Source organism: Myotis lucifugus, unplaced genomic scaffold (genome assembly GCF_000147115.1).
Source record: "Myotis lucifugus unplaced genomic scaffold, Myoluc2.0 scaffold_224, whole genome shotgun sequence".
Lineage (NCBI taxonomy): Eukaryota > Metazoa > Chordata > Mammalia > Chiroptera > Vespertilionidae > Myotis > Myotis lucifugus.
In genome coordinates, this window is record NW_005871272.1 from 995,139 (window position 1) to 1,014,115 (window position 18,977).

Genomic DNA, 18,977 nt, shown 5'->3' on the forward strand with positions numbered 1-18,977 from the left:
TCACCTTTTGGCCTCATTTTTCTTCCTTCTAGGGATTATCCTCAGTACTTCTGTTTCTTCTTTGAAATGTGTTACTTCCTTGACTTCACCACATCTCCTTTCACAAAGTAGCTAGCTGTCTGTAAAAGGCCTGCTTCAGGGAAGGTGGTATTTTCAAAGGACATAAGAAAATGAAACTATTGCCACCCAAGGCAGGCCTCTCCTCACCGCCTTCCACTTTCACAGCATGATGGCTCACTTGTCTCACTTAGTATGCCGTTGGACAGCCTACTTCCTTTTCGGAGCTGGCAGCCTCTCATGTTCCTGAAGATCTGTCCTGTGCGGCAGGGTCTGACTCCCTTGTAACCCTGAGTGAAGAGTGCCTGTGAATTTTTACCCAAAGCCCCAAAAGGTATTCAGTTACTGTTCATTGAGCATTTTGGGGAATGCTTAGAATTTTATAGAGGGAACAGGAAAAAAAAAAAGACTTCTTAAAGCTTCAAGTCCAGTTGAAAGGAAATGCTTTGCTGAACTTACTGGGTCACCTAAGAGACAATGTGATTTAAAGTTACTACTCCAGTGTGTTCTGCCATGTGGAGGGCCTTTTCATACAGCACATAAAATATAAATGTGCAACATAGTAAAATAATATTAGCACATTTTATTAATAATACCCATTTATATGTATCTTAGCCCTTACTGTATGCCAGGTATTGTTAAATAATTAACCCTCCCAACCACTCTGCTTATACCTATTTTATAGATGGGAAGCCACAGAGGTTAAAGTAACTTGCCCCAAGTCAGACAGGTAGTAAATTATGGAGTCAGGACTAAGCTCCGTCTGCCTGACTCCATGTCTTCATTTAGTAAGACTAATTGAGGACTCACTACGAACCACACTGCTCTCTAGGAGCTGAGGTGAAAGTGACATTTCAGTTGTCAGGGATTCCACAGATCAGGGGCTCATCAAGTAAAAAGATAGGACCATGAGGTGGCCATAGCCCACACAGGTATTGAATGCCTGGCACATACCTAGCATTCAATAGCCATTACTGTTGCTACTCCTGTTAATGGCAAAATATAAGTTGATTTTGCATGCCTTTGTAAGAGCACAACTGTGTAAAGCATGGGTGTGTGGTTGTTTTTTATTAATCTCACTTTATATTATTGATGGGATTATGTTAACCAAGTCAGTATCTTTTTGTTTGTTTGTTTGTTTGTTAATCCTCACCCAAGAATATTTTTCCATTGATTTTTAGAGAGAGTGGATGGGAGGGGTAGTGACAGAGAGAAACATAGATGTTAGAGAGACACATCGATTGGTTGCCTCCCACATGTGCCCCGACCAGGGCCAGGGTTGGAGCCTGCAAACAAGGTTCGTGCTCTTAACCACAAACGAACCCGGGACCCTTCAATCCTTGAACCGGCACTCTATCCACTGAGCCAAACAAGCTAGGGCCCAGGTCAGTATCTTTACAGGATTAAAATAACAAAGATTGAGAGACGGGGAGTCTCCTTCAAGAACTATTAATCCAGTCCTCAGTTTATAGATGAGGAAACAGACCCATTGAGGGAACCTTCCCAAGGTCATGCAGCTAGTTAGTACGAGACAGGACTAGACATCAGTGTTCCTGATTCCTGTTGCTTTACAGGGTGACTTGGCAATAGTTTTTGGTTGGTCTGGAACCTCTGCTTTTAGGTCAGTTTTACTATTATTAGGTCCAAGTCATTGTAATGATTCATGTGCAGTCTCATATTGTATAGAGAGTCTCATGAGAGGGCTCAGCTGAAATGGCAGGTGGGTGACTAGAATGCCCATCAGAACCAAGTAAGTGTAATGGGAAAACCTTGGGGCCAGCAGAGTACCTAGAACCAGGCCCAATATTCTCCTGGCAATCCTGAACATTATTTAATCTTTGCTTCTTCAAAAGTAAAGTGGAGAGACTAGCATCTGCCTTGCCTCTATCTCAGGGTAATTATAATTTGCAAAATGTTTATGAGATGCTTTAAAGTAAAAGGAATAATTAAACAGAATCCAAAATTGTCATTGTTTGGAAGAATAAAAAGTCATAGTAGCTGTTGTTGATTCAGTATACTATTGTTTTGGAGTCAATCTTTTTTTCTTTTTTTTTTTCAAAGAATTCAATTTCCTGTCTTGGGTCATTGATGCTATCAGTGGTAACTAAGGAAGAAAGCAGTTAAGCCCAATAATATAGTACTGCTATAATAGTAGAGCTATAATAGTAGAGCTCAGTGGAAATTAAAGCATACGCAGTAACTGACGTCATATGGGTTCATTATAGTTTTCATTTCCCCATAAATCTGTTTTATATTATTCATAGCTTCCTGTTCGTGTAGACACCAGTAGCAAACCAGAAAATATTTGTGGTAGCAAGCTATAAGAACAACTCTCTAGCATCATCTCACACCATATTCTATCCCTTTTCCACAAAACTGTTGAAATTATATAGTATATGTTACAGAAAGAATTTTTTTCTGTTTGAAATATTTCATAATAAAAACTAAAATAATGTCAAGGAGGAAACAATTATCAAGGAGGAAACAATTCTAATTAGAATAAAAATGTCACTATCTGGAGAAACCTGATGATGTCCAGGTAGAAAATAGATGTGGTGAACTCTCCTAGCGGAGAAGCAAGGTCCAGGGACACACAACTAGAATACATTGATTGTATAAACAACTATCTACCTGGACCCAGAGGCCTGAGCAAATATTGCTAAGGTATTATTTGACTGCCAGCTTGTCAGTCAAGAGCATTCATTTAGGGTAGAATGACAACCCAGGTCATCTGGGGGTGAAGACCTACATTAATGGAGTACATACTACTACATGCCATATACTTGTTTAGAAGGTAGGTAGGGGTGTGTGTGTGTGTGTGTGTGTGTGTGTGTGTGTGTGTTTCAAATCTCGGTAAGGATGGACTTAAATTGATGATGTTGGGATTCTTAATTTTCCATTCAGAAAAAAATAGCTAGATCCCTACCTTTCACTATGCCTACTCCCACTCAAAATATGAATAGATGAAAAGGCTAAATGTAGCCTGTAAAAGTAACAGACAACTTTTTTCCACAATCCCTGGATAGGAAGTAAGCTATAAAGTAATGATTTTGACTTCATAAAAGATTAAAATGTCTTAGGGCAAAAAACACCAAGTTATAACAAAGTTGACAAGCAATAGATTAGGTGGAAATATTGGTTACTTATATAAAAGTTGAAGGAGCAGCGTCCTTGAAGGCAGTTCCCCTGAGTACCTGCTGTTGTGATGGGGACAAGACTCATTCCCTGACTGGATGTTCGCATTCAGCAGCCAGTTCCGTGTGAGAGACTTTCACACTCAGTGACTCCTCTGTCTCGTACACTTCTTAGGATGTTTACAAGCCCCGTCGGAAATACAAACGGCAACAAGGAGCAGAGGAGCTGCTCGATGAAGAATCTCGAATCCATGCTACACTTTTGGAATATGGCAGGTATGAATGGGACCCTGACTACAGTGCCTATTTTATAAAACCACTGAAAAGAAAAGCTATTTTGAATTTCTTCATTGGAATTAGCTTGGTTGACTTTTACCTGATTGAATTTACTATTTTGGGCCTAAATGTTTCAGCATCTGGAACTTTTCTCTCTGGTATTGAATTACCCAAGTTTCTGGGGGTTGCTTCTCTGGTGATGGTAGAGGCCTAGTCTTTGAAACTCCTCTTTTGGAGTGTGTGTAACTGCGGGCCCTAGCTCCACTCTCCTTGGGGGTTGGGAGTTTGGGGATTTGTGGAGGCTGGGGGTGGTCTGCCCTTCAGATCTCTGCCATTTGATAAAATCTTCAGGTAAACTAAAGAGTTTTGAACAGTTTTACTTTAAGTGTTAGAATAATAATTTTGGTTTCCTTTGAAGAATTGTCCTGACTAGGAAAATAAAGAATTTAGAAGTAGTTTTGTCACTTTTTAAAAACATTCTAGTTATTTTAAAAAAACAATTATTATTTTATATCTTCAGTTTTTACTAATTACACATGCACATAAGGAAGTACTTCTCCCCATTGAATTTTTTGGTTGACACTGGGTATTAACCTTCATTTATGTCCTGCATTTTCTACTTAGGGTAACTGACTCCTTGATGTGAGTATGTCTCCTTGGTTTCTTTCCTTTATGCTGGGAGTGTTTGCTGTGTACTGCTCTGCTGAGTAACCCAACCCACCGGGTGGCTGGAACTAACAGTACTGCCACTAGCATCTCCCTGAGTGAGCCTCTAATGGCTTCCTCTTCTAGGTCCTGGAGAGAACCAGAGGATACTAGGCTTAATTGGCTTAAGTATTCCATCTTTCAAATGGAATTGCTATTGCTATGTTTTTTATTTTTGAGGGGATTGTGTGGGGTCAGGTCCTTCCTTCCTGAGAATGAAGCTAGTCTGTTTCATTCAAAGGAAGCTGTTAGTTCTGGCCCTAAGCCGGGTGTGATGGCTGCCTGCTCAGCTCACCAGTTGCTGCTGTGACTTGAACTCTTCTGAGAGAGGCATCATCAGACCAGCTACATAATTTGCATGGCCCAGTATAAAATGAAAATGCAGGGCCCCTTGTTAAGAATTATTAATAATGATTAATATTAAGAATTTTGAGATACCAAAAAAAACCAAATGTGGGGCACTTCTGAGTTGTGCCCTTTGCGATTGGACAGGTTGCATGCCCTAGGCACTATGATGGGTCTTTCCAGCCAAGCCCCAGCTGCAGGTGGGCAGGTGAGACTGCACTGCTCAGGGAGAGCCAGAGCTGGAGAGGCACCTGCTTGTGGCCTCATGTTCCAGAGCCAAGGAGTACTTAGGGCAGTGGTCCTCAACCTTCTGGCCCTTTAAATACAATTCCTCATGTTGTGACCCAACCATAAAATTATTTTCGTTGCTACTTCACAACTGTAATGTTGCTACTGTTATGAATCGTAATGTATGCAGGATGGTCTTAGGCTACCCCTGTGAAAGGGTCGTTCGACTGCCAAAGGGGTCTCGACCCACAGGTTGAGAACCGCTGACTTAGGGGAATGTTGTGGCTTATGTTAGTTTGTATTGTTCATACTTCAATTGGCCCATTATCATGGAAACGCCAACATTCTTGGGGCTGAAAAGGAGTCAGATTCAGTGAATTGTCCACCTCATGGAGACTATGCTGACAACTTTTAATATTCTATTTTGTTTTGAAACTCTCAGTTTCACATTGGATCTTTTGCATATGTCATAGATGATAGTTGTTATCCTGGGTAAATTTAGGACATTCCTGCTCATTCTCAGGAGTGTTTGGGCCAGTGTGAGGCAGAGTATAGCTTGTCTTTCTTTAGGGAAGGGAGCAAGGTTTTGTTTGTGACTCCTCGCAAATGTGGAGTGTAAGAAAGAACAGTGTCTCAATACCAATCTTAGTTCCTGTTGGTGGGGTCATGCCTTCTAAGCCTAGGTAGGTAGGATGGAGGGCTTGTTGGTTTTGTTTTTTAGGAGAGGGATTATTTTGGTTTCTTTATAGCTTTGCTGGTAAGGAATGGTGAGTTTTTGAGAGATGGGGAAGAAAAATTCTAATTACATTTTTATAATTTATTTAGTTTATGTTCCTTTCTGAGAATGATAAAGACAGCATTCAGAAAGTTTAAAAAATAATGTTTCCAAGGTCAACTATTAACTATTAAGAGTCTCAAACTAGGACTTGCAATCAGGTTTCTTGGGGTCCAAAAACATGTCATTATCATTATCTACAATATTATTGTTTGAGCCTCCAATGAGAGTTTGGCTCTTAGTTTTTGAAGGACAGGCCCAGTCTTTGTTTTTTGGTCTGAGACTAAATAAGAAGACAGTGATTATTAAACTGACAGAGCAAACTGGATAAAACTTAAAGACCCAACAAGTGTGTGTTTTATTCCCCATTCTGGAGAAGTCCCCTTCCCTCCTTTCTGGCTATGAGTCTCTTTCCTCACAGTTCTATTCAGTACTTCCCACTGCATGGGGATCTTTACCACTAAATGAGGGTTACATAATTATATGAAGAGCTTTCAACAGTTTGTCCTCTGTAGCAAACAGTAGATGTTAACTATTAGGCCCCAGCAATAGCAGTAGCAGCAGCAGTTTTCAGTTCTAAAATTCCCTTAAATATGATCTTTAGATTCAAATGAAGATTCCTAAGCCTCCCTTTCAGTTATCTTTGTCTCTATATACTCATTACTCCTAGGACTAGGCCTCCCTCTAGTCCAGTGGTTCTCAACCTGTGGGTCCCGACCCCTTTGGGGATCGAACGACCCTTTCACAGGGGTCCCCTAAGACCATCGGAAAACACATATATAATTACATATTGTTTTTGTGATTAATCACTATGCTTTAATTATGTTCAATTTGTAACAATGAAAATACATCCTGCATATCAGATATTTACGATTCATAACAGTAGCAAAATTATAGTTATGAAGTAGCAACGAAAATAATTTTATGGTTGGGGGTCACCACAACATGAAGAACTGTATTAAAGGGTCACGGCATTAGGAAGGTTGAGAATCACTGCTCTAGCCCTTTTATGGGAAGTCTTAACAGTCTTCCTTCCCTTTCCCATTCAAGCAGGCTGGCCCTTGGTGATTCTGAGACTCATGCTCCATCCTGCCTCTCCCCTCACTGTTGTGCACCCCTAATTACTCATTCCCACCTAGAAATACAAATGCCTCATCTTTCATTAGTATTCTTGTCACTCATCAGCCTAGGCCCGTGGTCGGCAAACTGCAGCGCGCAAGCAATATGCGGCTCTTTGGCCCCTTGAGTGTGTCTCTTCCACAAAATACCATGTGCGGGCATGCACGTACAGTGCGATTGAAACTTCGTGGCCCATGGGCAGAAGTCGGTATTTTGTGGAAGAGCCACACTCAAGGGGCCAAAGAGCCGCAGTTTGCCGACCACTGGCCTAGGCCCACAGTGCACCTGGCTTGAGGTCAGCATTCCAGCTTTTTCCTCCCCCTTTTTGACTTTCATTGCTCAAACAAGTCTGGACTTTGAGCCTGGTCAATCATACGGAAGGCCTTAAGGATTGTGTGTCTATTAAAAACATGTTTGGCTATATTTGTTTAAATGTTATGGTGTTGGAAAAACAAGATTCATAGTTTTTATTTTAGACGTAAACAGAATTGCAACTGTATAATATTTTTATTTTATTATGGTCCCAATCAACTTTTAGAAGCTAGCTTAAATACTTAACCATAATACAAAACTGCCACTGTGGGGAAATGCATTTTATATGCAGTATATTGACTTGCAAGTGCAATTTTGAAGCCCAATCACTAGGATACTGGAGTTAGCCTATTCCACACTATTTGAGGCTTAATTTTGAGTTGCCTTGAAGTCGTTCTGTACTTAGTGTGTCCCATATGATAGTGAGGCCTATTTATGCTCATGGAAGGTATATAGTAAATGCTTTTTGAATGAACAAAGAACAGAGTTCACAGTCCTTAGTATTTAAGGCTTTCTTATGCCCCTGTTTTGTTCAAATTCCAGATAGATTGATACGTCTTAATTTGTCCTAGGGCAATTGTTCTTGAAGATTAGTTTGTTTTCTAGAACTGTGACATTCGGTTAAGGTAGCCACTAGCCACATGTGGATATTGAGCACTTGAAATGTAATTAGTGTGGCTTACGAACAGAATTTTCATTTTCAATTTTAAAATCCATGCTTGACTTAGTTATTAGAATATGTTTCATTATTGTCAGAGTATATGAATCTACTAATTTAAAGTTATATATGTGGCTCTCATTATATTTCTTTTGGAGTATGCCACTAGTATTCTAGAAGATGTACATCCTTGATGTTAAAGACAACTACTAGGTTTAGGTAAGAGGGCTGGAGCTCTGTTGATGCTGACATTGTAGGACATCAGCAAAGTTGATAAGTCAGAGCTAGCCAAGGGGAAGGCAGGAGCAGATTGAGCATATGGCACTGCAACTCAGTTGGCTCTAGAGAGGGAAGGGTAGGCCTGACTGGGCAAGAGGAAAGAGGGGTTGTAGGAGAGAGCAGCATACCTAGGGAGAGGATAAAGAGAAGTAAATGCTTCTGTATAGAAGTAAATTGAAATTCCCCCTGCTCTTTGTGAGGGATGATGGGCCACAAAGGGAATATCATGTTCTGGTGAAGCTTAAACACCATTGGAAGAGTAGTTAGTGCACACAATGAGGCATGCATTAATAGGCAACTGAAGGCAGCTAGCTCTTCTTTGTCATAATGGAAGCATTCCCATAATGTCACATGGAGAAGGAAGCTTTTAGAAAAATCATCTGGACTCTTCATTCAGCAAACATTTATTGAGTACCTACTATGTGTCAGGCATTTTAGTAGGTGCTGGGGATACAAAAGTGAATGAAGCTGTACATGAATATTCATAATAGCACTATTCACAGTTGTCAAAACAAAATAACACAGATATCCATCAGCTGATGAATGGGTAAACAAAATGTGGTTTATCCATAATGGGCTATTATCCTATATAATAAAACCCTAATATGCAAATCGACCAAACAGCCGAACGACTGGCTGCTATGGCACGCACTGACCACCAGGGGGCAGACGCTCAATGCAGGAACTGCCCCAGGTCAGGGCCGGTGAGCAGGTGGTGCCAGGCCACAAGCCAAGGCGGGTGCCAGCAGGACCCCATCCCTCCTCCCTCCCCCGCCATCGCCCCACAGATTGGCTTTGATCACCGGCCAGGCCTAGGAACCCTACCCTATATATTGGGATTGATTACTGGGATCCATGGGCTTAAAACACAGAATCTTGGCTGAGCCAGGGTCATTTCCCAACCATCACATTGGAACTGGGCCTCTAAGGATAATGGTGTGTACTTTATGAATTGGAAGCTGTCTCGAGGCCTGAGGAATTGGGAAGCTGGTGCTGCAGCTGCTGAAAAAAAATATCACACCACTTCTGCCAAAATCAGGAAGCCACTGTGACAGCTGCTGGCCCCCAAACCAAGTTGCTTCTGTGATCCACACCACACAGTGAATCTTTTATGACCTTCCTCTCACCTCATGTAACTGTTACACATTCAAAACTCCAGCAAATGCACCTGATTGGTAGAGCCTAACCAGCATTCTGCATGCTAGGTATAGGGAGTACGGAACATAGAGTTCTTTGTTTTCCAGCCTCCCCACTGTAGAAAGATGCAATAGATATTGACTAAGCCAATTCACAGAATCTGCCATGAAGTCCTTTATAGAATATGGTAGCTAATCCACCTTTAACCTCGCTGCACTTTGGGTCTATAGATGTATGCCTAATGGATGGGAATGTTGTGCCCAGCAGTGACTTTGTGGTTTTTCCAATAGTATGACAATCTTACTGCATGGTCAGGTGATACTTTGGCTTTCAGTGTTTTCTTGCACTTTTTTTAGTTTATTTATTCAACATACATTGGAAATACCAAATGTACTAGTAAAAGTAGCATCAATGCCCTCCAGGAGAAGGATGCAGACATGCAAATATCCAGGAAGTGGGGGAACATGTGCAGATCCAAGGCAGAGAGTCTGTGCATGAGGATGCTTGGAGAAGAAGTGGCTTTATAGCTGAGGTGTGGGGAGTGAATAGGAAAGTGGGAGAGAAGAGGACAGCACAGTGTGTGTAAAGTTCTCTGTTCAGGCAATGGATGTACAAGAGCACATAAGGTGATCTGCAGGAGATGAGGCGAAATGGTTGTTAGGCAGAGCCATAGAACGGAAGCCCTAATGAGAGTGCCCAGGAGGTCCAGTTTGTCCTGAGGGACAGTGGGCAGTTGGATAAGAATGGGGAGGAGTGGGAGTAGAGTGAGGCTGGAGGCCAGAGAGCAGGTAAGACGCCAGCACAGTGATCTATTAAATAAGGCATGAGCGAGAGCAGAGTAGGAGCCCTTAATTTGTGTTGGTTTTTTTTTAACGGTTGCTTGTCATTTTTATGTCCTTAAAAACTATTTACAGGTAAGTGAGGTTGGGTATTTTTCATCATGCTTTTTTGTTTTATGTTGAACGGTTTTGCATTGTTATACTTGCTATAAAGAAAACATAGATATTAATTAGAGCCAGAAAATAAACTAATTTAAATTAAAGTGCATTTGTGAATGCCTTTGAATTTAAAGTTGAGTGATGTGAACACAATATTACTGGCAAAATGCTTCTGTATGCTTGAGAGAAAAAAATGGGCTGGACTGGAGATTGTGCAAGTCGCCTTTAGAGAGCGTGTTTAGCTTGAGCAATACATCCACATTTGTTTATACAGATATTTTCAAAACATTTAGCTTAAATTGTAAATCTGAAATACAGTTTCTTCTTCAAAGAGTAAAGAGAATGCACTTAAAGGGAATGTCGCACTCTGTACTGAGTTCCCATTTAAGCATTTATATGGCGAATAGGGTGGCTGGCTCTTTATTCAAAAACAGTGGAATATATTGTGGTTTGGGCACTTAAAATATTTTCTCCTGACACCAAATAGCGTAAATTAGCTTTTTATATAAAAATTCAACTAAACTGCATTTGACAGACTTAATGTGATTTTTGAATAGTAATTGAACTCCCCTTTTTTGTGGCCTGCAGGAGATACGGATTTAGCCGCCAGAGCAAAACAGAGAAGGTAAGAAAAGCATAGATAATGGGAGAGAAAATTTGAGAGATGGAAGTGACCCTCCCTTTTGCCTCTGTCTGATACTGACAGACTGCCCAGCATGGGTGAGAAGGCAGGGCTGCTGCCAACCAGGCTCTGTTCCTTGGGCAACCCCAGGGCTGCAAGGATGTGCCTCCCAGGCCAGGGACCTGAAGCAATGGCCTCATCTGGGGCTAGAAATGGAGGGTAATTGAAAGTCATGGCCCCTGGGTCAATCCTGTGGGCTCTAATAATTCTAAAAGTGTGAACGTGAAGTCTACTACCAGTGACCTGAGCATTCCTCATCCGGTGAGAGTGACCCTAGGCAGGTGGAAGCAGGATGCTGGCAGTGAGATAGAACATAACCGTAAATTACAGGCCTGCCTGTATTAAGGTAACTAGGTAGGAAAATCAGGTAAGTCAAGATGGGTTTTTCTAGCTTCACAGAGCAGTCGCAAAGATTTTTCATCATTTATGTATTTATTAACAATCCTTAATGCCAGCAGCATGGCATGCATATAAATCTTACAGTGCCAGACCTTTACTGTGCTCCAGGCCCTTTGTTCAGAGTTACATATGTATTTTTTCACTTATTCCTCTGAACAACTCTATGAGTAAAATACTTATTCCTGTTTTTTGGATCAGAAATCTGAGGCCCAGAGAGGCTTAGTGACTTGTCCAACATCACACAGCTCCTTAAGTACCATAATAAGAATCTGAATCCAGGTGTGTATGACGTCAAAGCCTGTGCTTTTAACCGCTGCCATTAAAAGAATAAAGTGCTAACTAAAGAAGTCAGTGGCCTCTTAAAAAGTAGAGTCCTGCTGCTTGAGGTCTATTAATAACCTTTTTCTCATTCTTCATCTGATCCCCAGATTTTCTTCAATGAAACACCTATTATTATTCTCTGTCTAGCTTTCGCATCTCTCAGTTTTTCTTTTGGGAGGCCCTTCCTGACCGTAGCCTCCCTCTTATTACTGTGGTAATTGCTATCTCAGTCATGAAGAGCCCTGACAATGACTAGGAACACATGTTCTAAAGCCGGATTTGCTGCTAACTTCATCCCTTCTCCAATGTGACTTTGGACAATATGCTTAATTGTTGTGCCTTAATTCATAGCATCTATAAAATGGGGGCAGCACTGTTTTAAAGATTAAAATGTAAAGGATATAGAATGATCCAATACAGAGTAAACATCTAATTGTTATTATTATTTCATTAGTAATCAGTCATGCACTGATTTTTATCTTTTTTGGTTTTCTTGTTATTAATTTTTTCCACATTTGTGGTTTTCACTCAACTAAACATTTATTTCCTCCAAAACAAGGTATTTTCTGGATTTAAGTATGTCATGTGGCATCTGGTATATAAGAATTTGATGCATACATTTAATTTGATATGTAATTTAAGTCTGAAAAGAATGTTTATGCATATGACTATATTCTGAAGTAATATCATTTGATTATGATTGGAAAAATGATAAAATGCCCATAAATGAGCATTCCCATCTGGCTTGTCTTTTCAGTCTTAATGTCAGATGGCACATTTGAACTGGAAGTCTTGTCCCCTGTAGATATATACCCAGCAGTTGGGAGCTCAAGGTGTTCCCCACAGTCAATTGTAGACTTGTTATAGAAAAGCATCCTAGCATTGGGATGATCTGAGAAGGGTATTTGAGACCAGTCCTCCCTTTCAACCCTAGAAGACCCTGGTATCCAGAGAAGGTAAGCCTGAGGTCACCCTGCTGGTGGATGACAGACATGGAATTAAAACCAAGAACTCAAGACTTGCAGCCCATGTTTGAGGAACAGTAGTTAATCCAGGTATTTTGAGTGTGGTGTGGTCCATTTAAAGCCTGAGACCTGATACAGAATATGGAGCATGATCACCAGGTGAAGCAGGTTAGAATTTTATCCTTTAGGCCAGTGGTTTTCAAACTTTGTTGAGTTTCAGTTGCACAAAGCAGTACTTAACCTTCGATTACCTGCAAAGCACTCTGATCTCTTCTTTTCTGTAAATTTTATTTAATCTGTTTAGATGTTTGTTGTACCTAAATTATTTTCATGTCCCACTGATAGGTCTCAACTGGCAGTTTGGAAAAAAAAAAAAAACACTCCTTTAGGCAGCGATATGCTCTTGAAGGCATTAAAGTAGAGGAAAGACTCCATCAAAATGTAAGGATAAGTCAGGCAAATGTGTACAGCCTGATAGGGATTAATCAGCAAGCAGTTCAGTAATGGGAACAGGCATTGGCCAGGGCCTGAAGCTAGACCTGCTTGCTCTGCAGTTGGAATGGAAGCCCAGGGGTCTGGATTTTCCATTCTTCTCAGGGACTGGGTCAGCTCTCCAGATCCGTGTGTTTTCTTTCACAGACTCATGCCTCTGCAATGTTTTCTTTCCTCTACTGAGTCTCCAACTCCGATGCTCAGCTGCTTTTGCATCTTCCTTTCCAGGCTGAGGACAAGAAAACGGCACTTCCCACAGGGCTCTCGGCTACAGAAAAAGCTGATGCCCATGAGGAAGATGAGCTTCGAGCTGCTGAAGAGGTATGTGGCCCATGTAGGTCCCCTGAGGTTTCTGTTTAAATCATTTGGGGAGAAACTTCACTTTCCTTCCCAGCTTTCCAGAATGGCCAGGTGTTTCTCATAGTCAGCTGCTGTTAGGTGGCCTTTCATACCCTTTCCAGTTTCCTTTTATCACCTCTCATGAGGAAAACCATAAAAGGAGATCAATAAAACAACTCTTAGATTCCACCACAAAGACCTGTTTAGACATAATTGTGTAAGTCTTACATGGACAAATCTGCTCACTACTACTTCTCTCCATTCCTCTCCTAGCAGCGTATTCAGTCACTGATGACCAAGATGACTGCCATGGCAAATGAGGAGGTGAGGTGGGAGTGATCCTTGGGGAGGATATGGTGTGGAGATGGGGACTTGGAACCAACCTGCTTGGCTCTCTGGGGCCTCTTCCCTGAGGGACTACCTTCTTCAGAGCCTTGTGTTTTCAGCACTCAAGTGTTTCCTGTTTCCTAGGAATCTTTCTTTTGAGAAGCTTTTATAGCAGTGGTCCTCAACCTTCTGGCCCTTTAAATACAGTTCCTCATGTAGTGACCCAACCATAAAATTATTTTCGTTGCTACTTCATAACTGTAATGTTGCTACTGTTATGAATCGTAATGTAAATATCTGATATGCAGGATGGTCTTAGGCAACAGCTGTGAAAGGGTCGTTCGACCGCCAAAGGGATTGCGACCCACAGGTTGAGAACCGTTGTTTTATAGTATTCCTGTCCATGGGACCTCTAGGAGGAAGACTTGGGGGACCCTTGTGAAGCAGGGAGTCCCTGCTGGGACAGTACCATATGGGCCTCGGCGGAAGAGCCATGGTTCAGCCTGCCTCTCCATAACCACGAGTTAATCCATGCCAAAGGAAGCATTGTCTTCTGTTTCCTTCCTGTAACATCTAGGTAGAAAATGGAATACCAGATTTAGAGTTGGTCTTCTCAGAAGGCCTCTCCAGAAGGTTTAACCAAGAGCTTTGAAAGGATCATTTATTTGGAAGCAGGAAAGGCCTGTGATAGAATATTTTAGGAGTTCTGAGAGTCCTCTTTTTCTCCCACTTGTACTTCTTTTCCTGGGTCCTAAGTCTCTAGTTCCCTGCAGGTTCTGTGTAGTGACCTTTAGGAAGAGAGACCTTGGGATTGGGTATAAAGGGTGAAGAATGACTTCCCAGAGGTACCCAGGGTCCTAAGAGAATCTGGCCCAGGTAGCCAAGTGACTCAGGAAGTGGAGAGGTGGGTTCACGTTTGTCCCACAGCTTGTTTTCTCCCTTGTTGATGAATCCATAAACAAAAGCCCAATTATTTTCTCCCCTGGGAATATTACCTATTTTTCTGTAATACTCAGAGCGTTAGGTTTTTCAATTCTGTGAAAGATAAGGTATGGTCTTGAGAACACACCCTCCCTGTGATTGCAGAGCCGTCTCACCGCAAGCTCTGTGGGCCAGATCGTGGGACTCTGCTCGGCTGAGATCAAGCAGATTGTGTCCGAGTACGCAGAGAAGGTACGTGGGGGCTCAGCCGGAGTCTTTGCCTCAGGTAATGCCCCAAGAATTTGTCCTTTTTCTCTACACTCTCCCCCAGCAGTGATGGAGGCAGGTTGTTAATTCATTAGTTACGTTTGTCAGAAACATGTATGTCACACAAAGCCATCAGCATTTGCCCATTAGCTAAATTAATTTTCTTTGCAGTGCCTATTTTTCTATAAATATAAAGAGAAAACCTGTCTCTCGGAGCAATTATTGTTTCTGATAAATCGATGCCTGAGGTACATCACAAGCATTTTTCCTTCTCTACCAGGCTTCGTATGACTTGGGCTCAGTTTGGTGATTGGGCTGAGGAATGAAGCTTTGCCACAGAGGAGATAAACCCCATAACTCAGCCAAACCCAAGGCAAAATTTTTTGTTCCACTTTATTAAAAGGGTATAGAATGAACAGAAGCCTGAAAGCCATATTTCAGTGTTAGATTTTTTTCATGCTGAGAATAGGCAGCAGGACCTTGAATATCTCAGGGAGACAGTGATTAATCATTTTGCACATACTGAATCTGGTCTGGCTGAGATGTAGTATCAGTAAAATCAAATTTACAGGGCATTGTTTCACATCCTTCCTTCCCCACCATACTCATTCTGCCCCCCTAAAATGTTCATGTCTGTAACAGCTTCCAGCTTTGCTTTCCTGTCTTAGAAGGCTTGACAAAAAATTAGCTCTGCTCCAACCCCTGTGCAATATTCTTCCGAAGTGATTACACAGGTGATGCAATTGAGAAGGGATGCTACCTGTAATCTGGAAGATATAATCTGTAAACACAGCAGATGGTCATCTCCCACCAAATAAACTCAAAAGACTTAAAGATGTACTTGTGTACTTTTAGAAGAACCTAAGTCCTTTTTTGGGCAAACCATAGATGGCATTCTGACCACTGTCACCTTCCCTATGTTGTAAATTGAAATAGAGGACACTTTGGATTCTATGAAAGTTGGATTAGAAAACCAATGTTAAGAAGTATTGGCTGGGGGGCAAAAGAACCCCACCCCCAGATAGTTGAAACCTGCTTACTCTCTCTCTTACTCAAAATGCCAGAAAAGAGTGAAATTAGAAGTAGTTTTGGACCGGTCTCTTTCCAAAAACATATAATTAACTTCTCAGAGAGAATTGGAGATCAAGAGTTCATTGCTTGATTATCTGTGTTGTTTGCATCGAATAGATCATATAGCATTAAAGATGATGATTTTTAAAATTAAATTGCTGTTAATCCTAATTCCATATCACATTTATTTCACATTTGCATATTAACTTCAAGTGTTTGTCCCTGATACCATAGTTGTAGCTAGTTGCAGTTATCATGTAAGTCTAAAAGAGATAAAACACTGTAGCTAAAAACACAGCATATAGAGTCATGTCTTGGTTTATAACTGTCTCACTCCCAGTTATGTGATTTATTTAACCTCTCCTTGCCCTAGTACAGGGGTGGGCAAACTTTTTGACTCGAGGGCCACAATGGGTTCTTAAACTGGACCGGAGGGCCAGAACAAAAGCATGGATGGAGTGTTTGTGTGAACTAATATAAATTCAAAGTAAACATCATTACATAAAAGGGTACGGTCTTTTTTTTTTTTTTTTTTTAGTTTTATTCATTTCAAACGGGCCGGATCCGGCCCGCGGGCCGTAGTTTGCCCACGGCTGCCCTAGTATCTTCATCTGCAAAAGGGGAGTATTATTACTTTCCTTTCAGAATGTTGTGAAGATTATATGAAATGTGACCAAAATGCCTAAAATAGTACCTTGCATATTCAAACTATTCAGCTAATGGTAACCTTTATTTGCATTTTTATAGTCTGTATTTTTTGGTCACATCAAATCCTAAACATTTTCTCCTTTAGTCTTCACAATTATTTTAATACTGGTGGACCGGTGCATGAAATTCGTGCATGGGGGGGGGGGGGGTGTCCCCTCAGCCCGGGCTGCACCCTCTTCAATCTGGGACCCCTCAAAGGATGTCCTTACTTGCGGTTTACAGGGATCGAGCCTAAACCGGGCAGTCGGACATCCCTCTCACAATCTGGGACTGCTGGCTCCTAACCACTCGCCTGCCTGCCTGCCTGATTGCCCCTAACCACTCTGCCTGCCGGCCTGCTCGCCCCCAAATGCCCCCCCACCAGCCTGATCACCCCCAACTGTCCCCCGTGCCAGTGTGCTTGCCCCCAACTGCCCCCCCTGCCAGCCTGCTCGCCCCCAACTGCCCCCCGCCGCCAGCCTGCTCGCCCCCAAATGCCCCCCTACCAGCCTGATCACCCCCAACTGCCCCCCGTGCCAGTGTGCTCGCCCCCAACTGCCCCCCCTGCTGGCCTGCTCGCCCCCAGCTTCCCTCCCCACTGGCCTGCTTGCCCCCAACTGCCCCCCTGCCGACCTGCTCACTCCAAATTTGGCCCCCCCCCCGCTGTCCTGATCACCTCCAACTGACCCCCACTGATGGCCTGCTCTCCCCCAACTGGCCCCCCTGCTGGTCTGCTTACCCCCAACAGCCCCGCCCCCATCAGCCTGATCACCCACAACTACCCTCCCCTCTTGGCCTCTAACTGCCTCTACCTCGGCCCCGCCACCATGGCTTTGTCCAGAAGAACGTCTGGAAGGTCTCCCAGTCTAATTAGCATATTACCCTTTTATTAGTATAGATAGAGGCCTGGTGCATGGGTGGGGTCCAGCTGGTTTGCCCTGAAGGGTGTCCCGGATCAAGGTGGGGCCCCACTGGGGTGCCTTGCCAGCCTGGGTGAGGGGCTGAGGGCCGTTTTCAGGCTGGCCAAGCCCCCCAGCGGCGACTCTCACCCCATGGGGGTGTGGCCAGCCTGGGTGAGGGGCTGAGGGCTGTTTGCAGGCTGGCCACAGCCCCTTCAGGGTGGAGGGGTCCCGCTGGGGTGCCTGGCCAGCCTGGGTGAGGGGCTGATGGCCATTTTCAGGTTGGTCACCCCCCTGGCGACCCAAACTCCCAGCCTCTCCTTTTTTTCTTTTTTTTCAGCCCCTCCTTGAGTGGAGGCCAGGTCGGGCTGTAAGCAGGTATTTGGGATTTATTTATCTTTTTTTTTTTATATATATATTTTATTGATTTTTTACAGAGAGGAAGGGAGAGAGATAGAGAGCCAGAAACATCGACGAGAGAGAAACATCGACCAGCTGCCTCCTGCACATCTCCCACTGGGGATGTGCCCGCAACCCAGGCACATGCCCTTGACCGGAACCGAACCTGGGACCCCCCAGTCCGCAGGCCGACACTCTATCCACTGAGCCAAACCGGTTTTGGCTTATTTATCTTCTATAATTGAAACTTTGTAGCATTGAGCAGAGCCCAGGGCAGGCCAGGGCAGGCGGGAAGCTTGGCTTCCTCCATCGCCAGGGGCAACTCAAGCCTCCTGCTCGCTCCAGCTCCATGGCCGCTGCCATCTTATTTGGGTTAATTTGCATACTCGCTCCTGATTGGCTGGTGGGTGTAGCAGAGTGGCGGAGAGATGGTTAATTTGCATGTTTCTCTTTTATTAGTGTAGACTAGATAATCCATGTGTTGATACAACATAATTCATCAAACATTTCCTGATTGTTAGACTTTTAAGTTGTTTCTGATGCCATTGTAGATCATCTATATATATAAAAGCCTAACTGCCGAACGGCAGAATGGCCAGAACAACCAGTTGACCAGTCGCTATGACACGCAGATGCTCAATGCAGGAGCTGCCCCCTGGTGGTCAGTGCACTCCCACAGTGGGAGCAGCCGCTCAGAGGGCAGGTTCACAGCTGCTCAGCTGGCTGATCGGGATGAGTGGCGCTAAACCGGCAGGCAGACATCCCTCTCGCAGTCCAGGACCCCTCTCTCCTTACCACCCGCCTGCTCGCTGCTTTTTAGTGCTGCTGCAGAGGCTTCTGGGTGAGCAGCGCTCCCCCTGTGGGAGCACACTGACCACCAGGGGGCAGCTCCTACGTTGAGTGTCTGCCCCTGGTGGTCAGTGCGCATCATAGCGACCAGTTGTTCCACCATTCGGTCGATTTGCATACTAGCCTTTTATTATATGGGATGAATCAGTTTTTCCTGACTAGACTGTGAAGGTCTAGGGGTAAGGTCTGTGTCTCTTTTCACATCCACACTGCCTACCACTGTGTCCCACACATAATAGGGTCTGAGTAAAAGTTAGTTGAACTAAACCACAGAAGGTAGGGAGAGATATTTAAAACTATAATCAGAATTTAGAGATTAAGGAACCCAGTAAATCTGGAGAAAATCATGCTAAATGTGTTTGCATTTCCAAACTGCTTAAAATTACCTAAATTCTG

General features: G+C 43.1%; 1 protein-coding gene across 4 annotated transcripts in view; it reads left to right on the plus strand.

Moving 5' to 3' along the window:
- CCDC93 (coiled-coil domain containing 93) overlaps positions 1-18,977 on the plus strand; it is a 78,879-nt gene that overhangs the window by 19,887 nt on the left and 40,015 nt on the right. For 2 of the 4 annotated variants that reach the window (XM_006098227.3, XM_023761981.1), the window contains exons 7-11: positions 3,367-3,467; positions 10,552-10,588; positions 13,051-13,143; positions 13,435-13,485; positions 14,575-14,661. In XM_006098227.3, coding sequence (XP_006098289.1) covers positions 3,367-3,467; positions 10,552-10,588; positions 13,051-13,143; positions 13,435-13,485; positions 14,575-14,661 — 369 coding nt within the window. Of the gene's footprint in view, positions 1-3,366; positions 3,468-10,551; positions 10,589-12,299; positions 12,322-13,050; positions 13,144-13,434; positions 13,486-14,574; positions 14,662-18,977 lie in introns of all 4 variants that reach the window. The other 2 variants (XM_014463869.2, XM_023761979.1) reach the window with 2 other exon arrangements.